The following is a 15987-nucleotide window of genomic DNA, read 5'->3' as shown; positions in this document are numbered from 1 at the left end:
CTTCTCACCATTGCAATGAACTCTGTGTTATCGCCCCACAGTGTCCAGGAAAGCTTATGCCAGAAGAAATGGGTTTGTTTCTAAGGTTTCACAAGAGTCTTTGTTGGTTTTGCTGCAACTGACTGATATGGCTGACCCTCTGGAGATTATTACCTGATTATAGTTAAATATCGTAAAATATTTCACGAAGTCATAAACGCCCTTGTGTGAAAGGGGTGGTGATACCAGATATTTTGGGGGTGAGGAGCCTCAGGCAGGACACCCCCAGTGCCCCCCTTAAAACCCCACAGTGCAGCTACCCATGGGATGGGAGAGCCATTCAGCTGGTCCCTGCAGCTCCGCCTACTCATCCTTGCGTCACCAACATGGGAACGGGGAGGGGCAGCAGCAGCAGGGGCTTCGGCTCAGTGGCAGGCCTCCCGCTGGGATACGGGCAGGCAGCCAACAATGCCAACCATTCATGCTAGCCCTGTATGAAGGAGAGCCAAACGTTATTCACAAAATGGGGTTACCTGAAAGCAATGGCGGATGTGCAGCCCTCGGGGGGCAGTATCCAGCAGGGTCATTCCTCAAACTCAAATCACACTAGGAAAACTCCACTGAGCTTTCTGTTGCACAGTCACCCATTAAAAGGTAAAGGTGTCCCCAGCCAGTCGTGCCCGACTCCAGGGTGTGGCACTCATCCCCGTTTCTAAGCCGAAGAGCCAGCGCTGTCTGAAGACGCTTCCGTGGTCACGCAGCCGGCATGACTGAACACCGAGATGCACGGAGCGCTGTTACCTTTCCTGCCGAAGCGGTGCCTGTTTATCTACTTGCAATTTCTTGCTTTCGAACTGCTAGGTTGGCAGGAGCTGGGACTGAAGACGGGAGCTCACTCTGTCACGCAGCACTCGGGTCTCGAACTGCTGACCTGCCGACCTTCCGGTCTGCAGTTCAGCGTCTTAACCACTAAGCCACCGTGGTCCCACTAGTCACCCATTACACTTTATTATTTATTTTTATTATTATTATTATTACTGCTACTACTACTACTACTTATTCCATTTATATCCCACCTTTCTTCCATTGTGGAACTCAAGGTGGCTATATTTATTTATTTATTTATATCCCTCCTTTTTTCCTCCAAGGAACCCAAGGCAGGGTACATGATCCCTGTCCTCCTCCTCCTCTCCACTTTATCCTCACAACAACCCTGTGAGGTGGGCTGGGCTGAGAGTCTGTGACTGGCCCAAAGTCACCCAGTGAGCTTCTGTGGCCGAGTGGGGACTAGAACCCGGATCTCCCAGCTCCCAGGCCAACACTTGATCCACTACACCACACTTAGGGATGTACGAAAGTCACTTACCTTTTCGAAGGGTGACATTCACAGTGGGAGGGGAGGCTTTCCGTCCCTCCCCCCGAAATTCTCTCTGGCTGGCTCCGCTCTGTGGAGATTCCGCGGAGCCACCGGCCGGGGCCACCCACAGCTGGACATCTGGCTGCTGGGCAGCCTGCAGGCCGTAGCCACCGCCATTTGCGTCCCTGTTTTTTGCCGTGATATGCTACGTAAATATTTACGTAGCCTATTATAGCCACACGCACAAAAAAAGGGAACGCAAATGGCGGCCACTACGCCATTTGCATTCCCCCCCCTTTTTTTTTTTTTTGCCGTAATAGCCTACGTAAATATTTACGTAGGCTATCACGGCAAAAAAAAAGGGAATGCAAATGGCGGCCACTACACCATTTGCATTCCGCCCCCCTTTTTTTTTTTGCCGTAATAGCCTATGTAAATATTTACATAGGCTATCACAGCAAAACAAAAGGGAATGCAAATGGTGGCCGCCATAGCCGCCGCTATTTGCATTCCCTTTTTTTTTTTTTTGCTGTGATAGGCTACGTAAATACTTACACAGCCTATCACAGCCTCCGCAGGGATGAAAATGGCATCCCTGCGTTAGCTGTGAAAGGCTACGTAAGTATTTATGTAGCCTATCACAGCTATAATGAAGAAGCGAATGGCGGCTGCAGACGCAGACGCCATTTGCAAAGCAGCGCGAACGGCAGCAGGTAAGTGCTCCGTTTCGCGCGCCTTTCACAGGTGGGGGGGCTTCGTTCCGCCACAGATTTCGGGGGGCCGAATGCACTGGCATTCAGCCTCACCAAGATCCGTGGCGGAATTCTCTGACATCCCTAGGCTACATGTGGTTCTCAGGTGGTCTCCCCTCCAAGCACTGACCAGACCCCAACCTGCGTAGCTTCAGCAAGGTAGCTGTCTCATGAGCCTTCAGACCATGCCTGGGACCACTTATGCAACTGGTTGTGGGACCACTTGTGCAACCTGTCGTGCAACCGGTTGCATGACAGGTTGCACAAGAATTATGTGCAACCGCTTGCACAACTGTGGTTGTGCAAACACAACTTCAGTTGGATTCTTCTCTTGCACATCGTCCAGAACCTAGTTTCTGCTGGCACAAGGTCATTTGTGCTAATGGAATGACACAGTTGGATACTGCCTGTGGTCTCCGGCTCCAGGTCCACGCCAGCATACACTTTAATCATTTGCTTACCCTTTTCTCATCTCCCTCAGAGGCAACTCCCTTGATTCCTGCAACTGCATGAGCCAGGATAACTCAGAGTCTTCCTTCTCCTACTAGCCATATGCTGCTGGTGCTGTGTTCAACAAAGAACAGGAATCCCAGGCTCAGGAGGAAGCAAGAAGTAGACACATACAAGCAACTGTCATCTCGTTTCAAGGCTAGCATAGAGTCAAATGCATTTGCTGTGGAAAGGTCCATGTGTTCTGCTGCCCTGCTTCTCTTTCGAGCTTCTGCGTCTTCTGAAAGACATCAGCTTTGAGAATTAGCATGCCTCTCTCTGTTTTTTCTTACTGTTCTAAGAAAGTAAACCTTTAAATGCTTGACTGTTATTTGACCCATCAAATATCATCTGTCACCCTAAATCAGACCCAACCAGTAAAGAATCATGTGTCTTTTGCAGGCTCTTTGAAACTCTGCAGTCTCTCTTCTGGTCTGTGTTTGGTCTGTTGAATCTCTACGTCACAAATGTGAAAGCCAGACACGAATTTACAGAATTTGTTGGGGCAACCATGTTTGGCACATACAACGTCATCTCCCTGGTGGTCTTGCTAAACATGCTCATAGCAATGATGAACAACTCCTACCAGCTGATAGCAGTAAGTCAACTGATGGGCTTCCTTTCTGGTTTCCTTTCGAGTATGCACTTTGCGCTCTCTCTCTCTCTCTTTCTGTGTGTGTGTGCACGGCACACGTGTGCGTATGCAATATGTGTAACAGATGGAATTGATCATTACTAGCACTTGACTGTGGATAAATAAAGTCAGCCATATTAGAAAGAGAACAATCATGGTAATATGTCCCTCAGCCACTGGGCTGAGGCTGGGGCTGGGTGAGAATTTCATTGGGTGACTTTTCTTTATAAGAACTTACCAGAATTTGTACATTTCTTTATAAACGGGATGAGGAAAACTTGAGTTTTGTTTGTTTTTTAAATGAATGTGGGAGAAAATGGAACTGACAGATTCATCCATCCAGGCAGAGGACTTTGTGTGCTCATGTGTTTGTTTGTTTACAACATTCGCTCTTCAAAGTCTGGGTTTGAATCCCTGTCTGTTGAACCACGCCTGTGGTGCTGAATGAGGGCCCGGCTGCCACCATTTTTCTGACTGGCTCCACATCTTTAATAGCTACATGGCCGGCAGGGACAACATATAGCAGAGGTATGGGGAACCTCCAGCCCATGGACTGGATACACAAGCCCACAAGGGTCCCCCATCCAGCCTGCCATCTTCCTCCCCAGGCCTCACCCTCCCTACTGGATGGGAAAAAACACTTATCTCCAACCAGTAGCTAATTGGAGATAAGAACTTTTCCCAGTGAAGTAGAAGGGGTGGGGCCTGGGAGGAAGCTGCTGACTGATTCAGTCCTGATTTCTTCTCAGGCTTTCCCCACTTACTTGTGAGTAGACATGCTACTCATGCTTACTTCTCAGTAAACGTGCAGTGTCTTGGTATTTGGGTGTTATTTGAAAGTGCTGCAGAGTGATTCAGTCCTGCTTACATATAAGCAGACATGCGGGAGCTTATCTTGCTTACTTGTGAGTAGACCTGCAGAGGCTTAGTATTTGGGAAAGCGCTGCTGAGTGATTCAGTTCTGCTTACATCAGAGTAGACATGCCTTGCCCTGCTTTCTTCTGAGTATGATTAAAATAAGTAACAGTCACATTTTAGCTGACCCACTCTGCCTTTGACCTCATACTTATCTGCCAATTTATCACCTTATCAATTTAGGAAAATTGCAACTCCCCCTGCCCCAAATCTGCTCCAGAGATTGAGGTATGTGTGTTTCTTGGTGACATCACAGAATGTCGGCCAATCAGTGTTGTGTACAGTTGGCTTCTGCAGCAAGCTTGACCATCTGTGGGGTGATTTTTTAGAGTTCAACCCTGGATAGGAATACAATCTTCTTGAAATGAACAGGGTGACGCTGCTTCGAACCCAGCCCCACCTAGGTCTTCTCCCTGGGATGGGTTTCCATGCTTTCTAATATTCTATCAGAATTCTAAACAACCTCATTGCTTTCTTGAAGAGCTGGTGAAGCATAGTGAGAAAGCAACTAAGCTGTGTGAAACAAAGGAGTCCATTGTTTGACTCTTGTCTCTGTCATGAACATACTGGATGATCTTAGGCAAGTCTGCGACTCAGTCTCCCCATTTGCAATATGGGAATAATAATGAAAAATAGGAATGTACACAGACCACCACATCAGCTTTGACCCTGACAATGGAACCAATGACCTAGGGAGGTGGTGGGCTCTCCCACACTGGAGGCATTCAAGATGAAGCTGGACAGCCATCTGTTGGGGATGCTCTGACTTGGATTCCTGCATTGAGCAAGGGGTTGGACTCGATGGCCTTGTAGGCCCCTTCCAGCCCTACTATTCTATGATTCTATGATTCAACACTTCAGAAAAATGCTTGCTTCTGCCCAGACCAATTCAGAGTCAGCCCACTTTAACCCGGTACTGAACAGAAGTCGAGGGTCAGAAATCCAATATTCAGGTTTCCTATTGACTATCATGGGTAATCCAAAAATGGCTTATAACTTATTTTCTCTTGGTCAGAACTGGATGACATTTGTAGGCATAGAAGCTGCTCAGAAAAGAGTAATGCCTGCCAGATATCAGAGAAATAGGTGCAGGGGGTTTTGCGCTATGCACCTTTATATTTTGATTTTTTACGGGTACTGCCAATGTGAAGCAGTTTCTGTACTCTGGAAGTACTATATTAAAATCGAAGTGTTGTTGTTCCATGAGCTTCCAGGGCAGTGAGCTGGACTTTGAGTCTACTCTACTGTCCATAGGGATGTTCATCGCTGGGAAATCTGGTACTTTTTTGGCTTGCCACAGTTTGGCAGAGTGGATGACTCACTTTGGGTCTGCGAGCTGAGCTGCAGGCTGTTCTCTGAACTCGGCGAACTTCTTTTGTGCATTGTGTGGAGGGGAAGGTTCTTCAATTTGTGCAAATTTCACAAATTTGGCTGGAATGTGTGCAAATTACTCAAAATTTGTGCAAATTGCAGAACACCCCCCCATGTGCAAAATTCCCAGAAAATCCACAAACTGGCCCAACTCACTGCAGATTGAGTCAGGCACTGCACTGGAAATTGAAATGAAGCCCAGGGGGCTGAGCCTAGAAAAACTCATCAGACTCCATCCCCCAAACAGATTTCTCTGACATCCCTAGTAGTAGATACCCTTCTAGGGCTCAAATTGGTTTTTCAAGGCAGAATCCCCATGAAGAAGGTTCTCCAGCACAAGCAGAAGAATAGGAAGGAATAGAGCTCTACCTCATGGGTGTGCCCTAGAACTGTACCCTCATTTTAGTCCTAGTCCTCATTTTAGTCCATGTTTTAGTCCTAGACCTCATTTAATCCTAGTCCCCCTTTTAGTCTTAGTCCTCCTTTTAGTCCTTGTTTTAGTCCTAGTCCTCCTTTTAGTCCTCCTTTTAGTTCTACTCCTCCTTTTAGTCCTAGCCCTCACTTTAGTCCTTGTTTTAGTCCTAGTCCTCATTTTAGTCCTTGTTTTAGTCCTAGTCCTCCTTTTAGTCCTAGTCCTTGTTTTAGTTCTTGTTTTAGTCCTACTCCTTGTTTTAGTCCTTGTTTTAGTCCTACTCCTCGTTTTAGTCCTTGTTTTAGTCCTAGTCCTCCTTTTAGTCCTAGTCCTTGTTTTAGTTCTTGTTTTAGTCCTAGTCCTCGTTTTAGTCCTTGTTTTAGTCCTAGTCCTTCTTTGAGTCCTAGTCCTTGTTTTAGTTCTTGTTTTAGTCCTAGTCCTCCTTTTAGTCCTTGTTTTAGTCCTAGTCCTCCTTTTAGTCCTAGTCCTTGTTTTAGTTCTTGTTTTAGTCCTAGTCCTCGTTTTAGTCCTTGTTTTAGTCCTAGTCCTCCTTTTAGTCCTAGTCCTTGTTTTAGTTCTTGTTTTAGTCCTAGTCCTCGTTTTAGTCCTAGTCCTCGTTTTAGTCATTGTTTTAGTCCTAGTCCTCCTTTTAGTCCTAGTCCTTGTTTTAGTTCTTGTTTTAGTCCTAGTCCTTGTTTTAGTTCTTGTTTTAGTCCTAGTCCTCGTTTTAGTCCTAGTCCTTGTTTTAGTCCTTGTTTTAGTCCTAGTCCTCCTTTTAGTCCTAGTCCTTGTTTTAGTCCTAGTCCTCGTTTTAGTCCTAGTCCTTGTTTTAGTTCTTGTTTTAGTCCTAGTCCTCCTTTTAGTCCTAGTCCTTGTTTTAGTTCTTGTTTTAGTCCTAGTCCTTGTTTTAGTTCTTGTTTTAGTCCTAGTCCTCGTTTTAGTCCTAGTCCTTGTTTTAGTCCTTGTTTTAGTCCTAGTCCTCCTTTTAGTCCTAGTCCTTGTTTTAGTTCTTGTTTTAGTCCTAGTCCTCGTTTTAGTCCTAGTCCTTGTTTTAGTTCTTGTTTTAGTCCTAGTCCTCATTTTAGTCCTAGTCCTTGTTTTAGTCCTTGTTTTAGTCCTAGTCCTCCTTTTAGTCCTAGTCCTTGTTTTAGTTCTTGTTTTAGTCCTAGTCCTTGTTTTAGTTCTTGTTTTAGTCCTAGTCCTTGTTTTAGTTCTTGTTTTAGTCCTAGTCCTTGTTTTAGTTCTTGTTTTAGTCCTAGTCCTCGTTTTAGTCCTAGTTCTTGTTTTAGTCCTTGTTTTAGTCCTAGTCCTCCTTTTAGTCCTAGTCCTTGTTTTAGTTCTTGTTTTAGTCCTAGTCCTCGTTTTAGTCCTAGTCCTTGTTTTAGTCCTTGTTTTAGTCCTAGTCCTCCTTTTAGTCCTAGTCCTTGTTTTAGTTCTTGTTTTAGTCCTAGTCCTCGTTTTAGTCCTAGTCCTTGTTTTAGTTCTTGTTTTAGTCCTAGTCCTTGTTTTAGTCCTTGTTTTAGTCCTAGTCCTCCTTTTAGTCCTAGTCCTTGTTTTAGTTCTTGTTTTAGTCCTAGTCCTCGTTTTAGTCCTAGTCCTTGTTTTAGTCCTTGTTTTAGTCCTAGTCCTCCTTTTAGTCCTAGTCCTTGTTTTAGTCCTTGTTTTAGTCCTAGTCCTCCTTTTAGTCCTAGTCCTTGTTTTAGTTCTTGTTTTAGTCCTAGTCCTTGTTTTAGTTCTTGTTTTAGTCCTAGTCCTCGTTTTAGTCCTAGTCCTTGTTTTAGTCCTAGTCCTCCTTTTAGTCCTAGTCCTTGTTTTAGTTCTTGTTTTAGTCCTAGTCCTCGTTTTAGTCCTAGTCCTCGTTTTAGTTCTTGTTTTAATCCTAGTCCTTATTTTAGTCCTAGTCCTCGTTTTAGTCCTACTCCTCATTTTAGCCTTTGTTTTAGTCCTAGTCGTCCTTTAGGCCTTGTTTTAGTCCTCATTTTAGTCCTAGTCCTCATTTGAGTCCTAGTTCGCTTGCTTGAATACCTAAATGCAGAACTGGGCACAGTATTCAGTATTTTTGGTGACACTGGGCTTTTGGCAGGACATCAGGGACAGACAGAAGAATCAACTCTCCCTCTCTCTCTCTCTCTCTCTCTCTCTGTCTTTGTGACACGGAAAGAGCACCTTTCTCGGCTTTATCCCAGCCCTGATATTGATATATAGCAACTCTGAAGAGATTCTAAATTTTGCAGGAAGTTCCTAAAGCAGCTGGGAACAAAACAGTTCCTGGGTTTTGGAACTTGGGGGTCTATGGCGCGATGTTACTCCTTGATAAGAAATAATAGCAAGCGCACCGGCACATGTGATTAATATTTTTAAAATGTTTTTAATGTTTACTATTGCATTATTTTGATACTTCTGTTGTATTTTTGTTACATGGTTGTTGTTGGGTTTTATAACTGTAAACCACCCTGAGGGCAATTGCCAGTTGTAGGCTATAGAGATCTAATGAATAAAATGAAAAAAAAAAATATCTAAGGCTTAAGCTGTGCCGTTAAGGCAGGCTGGGCTGATTTCCGTTTATGTACGGGAATGGAATATCTGTATTACAGAGGTGTCCTGGCCCTGGGAGCCAAATGTCCTCCTAGGACACCCCTGGTGCCTAGATGACATCAGAGGATTGGCTCTTTCCTCTTGGAGCCACGCCCCTTTCCCCAAAGGCCCGCCCCTGTCATCTGATTCCTTTCTTTGGGCAGAGAGGGGCATGGAGCGATTGCTCAGTGCTAGAAAAAAGCTGAGCATGGGGTGTGCCTCTAGTACCTGGGAGAAGGTACTAGAGGAGCAGTTGTGGAACCCCTGTGGGCCGGATCTGACCTGTGGGCCAGAGGTTTCCCATCCCTGCTCTATATCTATATCTGTACCTATATCTATATCTGTCTATTTTTACTGGAATCCCTGTGGTCCACCAATGTGCTTTAAATATACGGCTCAAGAATGCATACCCAGCATTTCTTATCACCAAAGGTGTAAGTGATGTGTGTCCCGTGATCCGGAGTAACTGTAAGGTATCAAGGGGCTCAAAGCAGGCGGTGGGACCAGCTACCTTCCTCCTTGCACTAGCAAGGCAGCCCACAGGCCGAAGGAGTCGCTGGCCTGATTTCCCTTGGGCTGCAGGGGCCACCCCAGTCGTGGCCAGAGAGGGTACTGTAGCTCTTCAGCTCCGCTGAAGCAGGTGGCTGGAGGAACCAATGGGAGCCTAAGGGGCTCTACACGACTGTCACTCCAGGATGAATTTGGTTTGCCTCTGTGTTTGGCCCAGGCCTGGTAGCAAGGCACACCGACTGCAGAACGTGACAATCCCCTTGCTGGCCAGACCAAGGCCTACCGAGTGTGCTCTTGCTGCACTTTGCATTCCTTTTATTTGCGTGATTTCCCCCTGCCCCCTTTCTTTCAGTAATGCACAAGACTGGAGAACATCCAAAATGACCCAGTGAAATAAAGATTCGAAATCTTAGGATGCTGAAACAACAGATGTGGTTTTATTCCAAGAAGTAGCCCCATGTGTTTCGGCCCTGCGTAGTGCCCTTCTTCGGGGGTCAGTTTTTATAATAAATGCCTGCAGAGATCTCTAAAGAAAAGATAGTTTCCAAGATGAATCCAGTCGCAGGATTCCTGAGCAACTGTGTTAATTAAAACAGGGGCAATTGGAACAGCCTTCCTTTTAGTCAATGGAAAAGATCCCAATTTGTTGATCCCGCTGTGCATTTTTCCTTTTTGTTAATGAAAAGGTCACAGTTTACACATTTGTGTGTTGGTGCCGATTCTGAGCACACATTTAGATGCAAAGGTCATTTTATTTATTTATTTATTTATTTATTTATTTTTGCGTAGAAGTACACAAAATGTTGCAGTGGTTATTTTTATCATATCCCACCTTTTTCCCATTTGCAAGGAACCAAAGATGGCTTACATAGCCCTCCTCCTCTCCATTTTATCTTCACAACAACCCTGTAAGGTAGATTAGGCTGAGAATTGGTGACAGGCCCAAAGTCACCAATGAACTTCATGGCTGGGTGGGGACTAGAACTATTGCTGTGCTGTGCTGAAAATTTCTCCCACAGTTTTTTGATCATTCTTATTAAATCTGATAGAAAAGAAATTGGTTTTGAAAAGAAATTTAACGGTGAAGAAAAATTTGGAGTCATTCTCATGGGTTGGATTTGGGTTTCGGGGGCTTAGCTTACTTAGGAGGTCACCAAGGAGTGTGTGCAGATGTCCTGTCTTGCATCGTACAATCATCTCTCTGGCAGCCTGCAGCTTCCTCAACTTCCCACACTTCCCAGAGGAAGACATCATTAGGGAACTCCTCCCATTGGGCTTTTTCAGATCAAGAAGTGCAGGCAACCTGGGAGGCTGCAGAGCAATGGAGGTAATACCAAGGGGTTGCAAAATGGGGGACAGCCTGCCCACACAGCTGATGTTGTTGCCACTTGCAGTGCCAGCACAAAAAAACAAAAACCCTTAGGAAGAAAGAAGCAAGCTGTGCTACAATTCATGCCGCTGGTGACCCTTACCTGTAAAAAACTGTTGGAGAATTTCTCCTCCCCCTGGATACATTCAGTGAAATTGTTTCCCCAATTTCTCTGCCCACAAATAGGGTGAAGAATTTCAAGAGGCCATTTGCACACACCTCTGACTAGAACCTGGATCTCCTAGATCCCAGTCCGACACTCTAACCACCACACCATGCTGTGCACATCCTCTCCCTGTAAACAGAAAATATTCCCCATCTAAAGCCTGCCTTGTTTCCTCGTTGTCATCTAGGCCACCATTCTAAGTTCTTCATCTGTCGTTGCACCCAATAGCTGGATAGTTCTGGGTGGGTACATAAGGACTGTTCCCTGGCTGCACATTGTAATGATGGCAACAGAACAGCTGAACAAGACACAATAAGACAAGCAGCCAGCACAACCCCTGCACTGCTTAAGGGGAAAGGCAGCGTAACTGAACTGCAAGATTTTTGTTTTTGTTTTTGGGCAAAGCTATTTTAAACTTCAGTAGCCGTCTGCTCCCTTCAGGGCACCTTGAGGCAAAATAATTATTGATCGTCTCACTGCACCAACCTGCATTTCTCTCTCTCTCTCTCTCTCTTTCTGTGTCAAAAAATTTAGTTGATATTCGATCACAGAAATCAGTGCATCTCACTCAGAGAGCAAAATGCTATCTACCTTTGTGCTTCAGCATGTGAATGAGTCTTGGGGGGCTTTGACAATCACCTGAGGTCAGGTCATGAAGTCCCTGTCCCCGCAACCCTGAATGGCACTCAGTGGGTTTTCTGCACGGATGGATTTCCTCATCTAAATATCCTTCAAGACATGATGACAGAAGTAGCGTTGCTGTGTGAATACAGATGGAATATATCATGATGACAAAAAGAAGGACAGTGGGATTTATCTCCATGAGGCAGGATTGGCCTGGTGACTCCATCACTCATCAGTGATAGAAAGTAACAGTGTGGGTAATGAGTCTGGGCGCGATCAGGCACATTCCAGCCCCCACTGTCATCATCGCTTGCCTGCCTTCAGAATGAAGGAGTCCTTCCTGATGTCTGGTGTGGCGATCTGGGACAGGGATGAAGCCCAAAATTGGATGCCTTTGGAGATCAGTCACTAACTCCAGAGCCAGCCTCTAAAATGTACTGTCAATTTCTTTTATTGTAGAACGAAGGTGCCGGTCCCATTTTGTGAAGGTAAAGTCTCAGCCCGCCTCTGGAGGAGCTAGGGTGGCCACTTACAGATTGCCAAAAAAAGAGGATCAAAGAGGACACCAATTAGCATAACATTTGAATATGCAAATTTATATGCATCAGTCAGTGGAGGGTGATGGCTCTTTTGGTGGGGCTGCAAATCCAATCCAGGTTCTAGTCAGAACCCACCAGAAGTCTAAGGAGGAATTCAAGGTGCTGAAGCCATTTTGGGGACAAGGTTCATCATCTTGGATAGCTCCTTTGGAGTTCTGGCCAGTTCTGACTGAAACCTGGAATGGATTTGGAGCCCCACCAAACTCAGAGCCACCAGCCTCCACTGGCATCGGTATATATTTAGACATAGTGACTAAAATTCAAACAGACATTCTGTACATCCCACCACAGCTGAGAAGAGTGACCAGGTGAGTTGTGAGCAGCTTCAAGGCCCCTGTTCTGCCACCTTATAGCCTTTTGGAGCCTTCCTTAGATTGGTGGACAGCAGTTTGAATACAGGATACCTTCAAACAGAGGCCTGTCCTCAGCCTACCCTGTCCTCTGTAAAGGAGGACACCTCGCCACTCTAGGAAGAGCACAGGCTGGTCTGGAAATAGGCTGCAGGAAGAGACTCTTGTTCTGTTTTGTTTTCCAGACAGAATGGGAAGAGGCTTTGTTGCCCAGAGTGAGCCCACTTGTGCCACGAAAGCCGGGGTTGGGAACACATGGACCTCCACGTGTTGATGGACTGCAACATTCATCAGCCCTAGCCAGCATAGCCAATGGTGAGGGAGGATGGGAGCTGCAGCCCATCATAGGGATGCCGGAGAAATCTGCAACGGAACCAAATGAGTTGGGGTTTTGATGAATCCGACCGCTGGATTCCACAGCAGGCCGGCTTTTCTCCTGTCAGGCAGAGTCCACTGACTTGTGCACTGTTCTTCTAACTTCCTTAATTTCATTGTCAAACAATACGCAAAGAAACAACCCGGCCAAAAAATGTGCATTTCCTCATAGGCTAAGGCATGAAGATGCACATTTGGGGGGGGGGGGTGCGCATTTGGGGGGGGGGGAATTGCACATTTTCCCACATGCAAATTTGCAGAAATCCGTATTTGCACAAATCCAGGAACTAAAAAAACATCCAATTCCGCTGATGGGTGGACTGCGGAACGAAACGCGCCTGACAGTCGGTGAAACAGACGGAACGGATTTTACACAATCCATACATCATCTGGAGGGCCACATGTTGGTCACCCCTGCACTATGTGTGAGTTGCGAGTAGTGGTGGGATGGATCAGAAGCTGATCCTGGCTGGGAGGTGAGTCTGGTTTTTGCAGCCCTTTTTGGGTGTCCATGTCAAGGCTGCAGATTCTGAAATGGGGCTGAAACGGCCACCACAGGCCTCCGAGGCCCATTGCGTCAAAAGAGGGCACACATTTGCATAACATTTGCATATACTAATGCAGGTGTACCTATTCAAATTTGGAAATAATTACAAATGCCAGAATTTCAGCTTAGTGGGTAAGAGTGTGACCAGGTGTTATGTTGGCTGTTCACTCCTGTCCAGGTGCTGCTGTTGATGAGGAACTTCGGGGCTCCTTCTTGCTCTCCCTTCTGATGGTCCCTTCTCTCTGAACTGGAATTGGACAGGGCAGCCCTTCAAATAGAGCCCTTGGGTGGCCACATCATGTCCTCTTTTACAGAGGATAGTCCTCTGTTTCAAGGGCTGCCAGAGGACTGTCCTCTATTTTGAAGGCAGCCTCTATTTGAAGTCCAGTCAAAGTCCAATTTAAAGAAACAGAACCATCAGAAGGAAGAGTTGGGCCTTGGAGTTGCCCATCTACAGCATCTGGACAGCAGACTGAGCAAGGCACACAGGAGGTCCCCTGGTCACGGTCTTCTACACTATGGTGAAATGTACTGTATCACTTATTTCTAAATTTGCATCCATACATATACATGAGAATATTCAAATTTTATGCAAAGGTGTACTCTTTTGTCCTCTCTCTTTTTTCTTTTCTTTTTTTGACAATTCACAAGTGGCCACTCTAAATAGGGGGTGCCTTCGAATAGAGGCATGTCCTCCGACAGCCGTTCAAACACATAGGATGCATGGCCACCCTATCCAATGACATCATTGGGCGTGTGCTGGGACTCAGAGCCTGTCCTGCTCTTCCTTGTGCAAACTGGGCCTTAGCTGCCACCCCTGTTCCTTTGGATGAGCCTGAGTGGACCATGGGGAAGGCTCAACCAGGGGCTGACATAGTCCAGTGGCTAAGAGACTAAACTACTATTCAGAAAGCCCATGGTTCAAATCTTCTCTGCCATGAACTTACTAACTAGCCATTGACAAGCCACTGTCTCTCAGGCTCAGTCCCACCCACATGCATGTGCACACATGAACACATGTGTACTGTGGGGGTAACAAGACTGATCTTCCTTGCAGGGTTGTTGTTGTTGTAAGGATTGCCACAAAACAAAACTTATGTGAACACTTGAAAGCGCATTATACATGTTAAGTATTATTTCTGATCAGTACCCAGAGAAGCATGGTAAACTCAGAGGATTCTAGGTCCCATTGTGCTCCTGATCGATCTCTCTCTCTCTCTCTCTCTCTCTCACACACACGCACACACACACTACATTTCATTCCACAGTGTCTTGTCCCGAGGGCAAACATTTCTTCCAGTAGTTAGCAACCTTATAATTACATCCCATGTGCTCACCAGCATTTCTGACACGGGAGGGACACATTTTCCTCCACAGTCCCCTCCCCCAGCCATCAAACGTGTATCACCCTCCATCCAGAGCAGCGCTGGGGCCTCCTTGTGTAATTCAGCTCTGCATGCATCCCTGGAATGGAAGGGAGGCTTCATTGTTCCCTGGGAGCAAGCGAAAGCTCTGCATGTGACGATGTAGGGCTGCTTGTCTCTATTGCCCGCTTCAGCCTAATTATATCTCACCTGTGGACTTGAACAAGGCTGTTTAATATTCATGAGCTGCTGGCTGAGTCTCCAAATGGATCCAGCCAATGTGTTCTAACTTCAGATGCTGTTTTTTGTTCAAGCCAGAGAATCGATCTCTCTCTCTCTCTCTCCTCTGCAAAGCATGCAAAAACCCAATGGTATTGCATTAATATTTGGCATTGCTTCCAAGTTCTGGCAGGGCCTTGGGGAAGGAGCCTCGAGTAGACCCTCCCTCTGGTGAGCCCACACACACACACAGCAGCCCCACCTCCTCCACACTGTCACCACTGTTGCGGCCTGCTCATTCATTCAGAGAACTGGCGGGAAGGCAAGCCTGAGAGCAAGGGGTGGGGAGGAGACGTCACATCTGCCTAATCTGGGAGAAGGAGGAGGGAAGCGAGCAGCAGCCAGGGCCAGCCTCAGAAGTTGGCATGGTTGGGCACACCCCAGCAGGGGCCCGCTGCCAGTCCCTGGAGCCTCTTGGTCTTGCTGCTGCAGTGAAAAGGGGGAGAAGAAGGAGGAGCATTCGCCTCTGCACGTCTTGGCCTCTTCCCTGGGACGGTGGTGTGATCTGGGGGTTGGATTCGATGGCCTTGTTGGCCCCTTCCAACCCTATTATTCTGTGATCTGGTACAGAGGCCTAGAGCATGGAAAACAGTGGTGAGGAGCAGGAATTCTCCATTTTTCCATTAAAAAAAAAGATCTGGAATTTGTCGAGCCTCGTAGCAGCTCTCCGTTATTTCTGTTCATTTATGCCTCCCCCACTCCTGATGTCACTGATGCATCTGCGCCCACTGAGAAAACCCTGCAACAAAGCCGTTTTGATGTGATGGTCATACATATGGGTGCAATCGGGATTGTTTTTTGTGTGGTGTGTTACCAGTGCACAGGAGCGCATGTTCGGATCAGTAAAACACTGCACAAAAAGCAATCTGGAGGCGATCATACGCAATGTCGCATCCGGATTGCTTTTTTCCTTTTTCTTTCTTTGCAGGGTTTTCTCGGTGTGCACAGGCACATTGATAATACAGACCAGGAACAAGCCTCAAATGAAATTAAGGCTGTGGCAAGCTGTGCTTTTTCTTCAAATCTGGGATTCATTTAGAAAATTCTCCAGGTTAAACTGGAATCAAAGAAGAGTGGAACCGAGGGCTGTGTGTGTGCACATGTGTGCGTCTGTGTGTGTGTGTGAAGTCACAGAACAGCCTGCCCCAACCTGTGGTCCTCCAGATGTGTTGGACCCCAACTCCTATCACCCCCAGCCAGCATGCCTAGTGGCCATGCTAGCTGGAGCTGATGTGAATTGTAGCCCAACACATCTGGAGGGCACCAGGTTGACGAAGGCTGCTACAGAACAATAAAAGAACAAACCTGGGAAATGCTGTCT

At 46.4% G+C, this 15987-nt stretch overlaps 1 protein-coding gene across 1 annotated transcript in view; it reads left to right on the top strand.

The window, feature by feature from the left end:
- The window catches only part of TRPC5 (transient receptor potential cation channel subfamily C member 5), a 220095-nt gene that overhangs the window by 178222 nt on the left and 25886 nt on the right, over window positions 1-15987 (top strand). Inside the window, exon 6 of the mRNA XM_084813356.1 lies at window positions 2980-3175. Coding sequence (XP_084669482.1) covers window positions 2980-3175 — 196 coding nt within the window. The remainder of the gene's footprint in view (window positions 1-2979; window positions 3176-15987) is intronic.

This window comes from Heloderma suspectum, chromosome 9 (genome assembly GCF_057233095.1).
Source record: "Heloderma suspectum isolate Gila_16-S chromosome 9, 16-S_ref, whole genome shotgun sequence".
Taxonomy (NCBI): domain Eukaryota; kingdom Metazoa; phylum Chordata; class Lepidosauria; order Squamata; family Helodermatidae; genus Heloderma; species Heloderma suspectum.
Note: the sequence above shows the minus strand (reverse complement) of the source record. Positions and strands in the feature narration are given on the sequence as shown.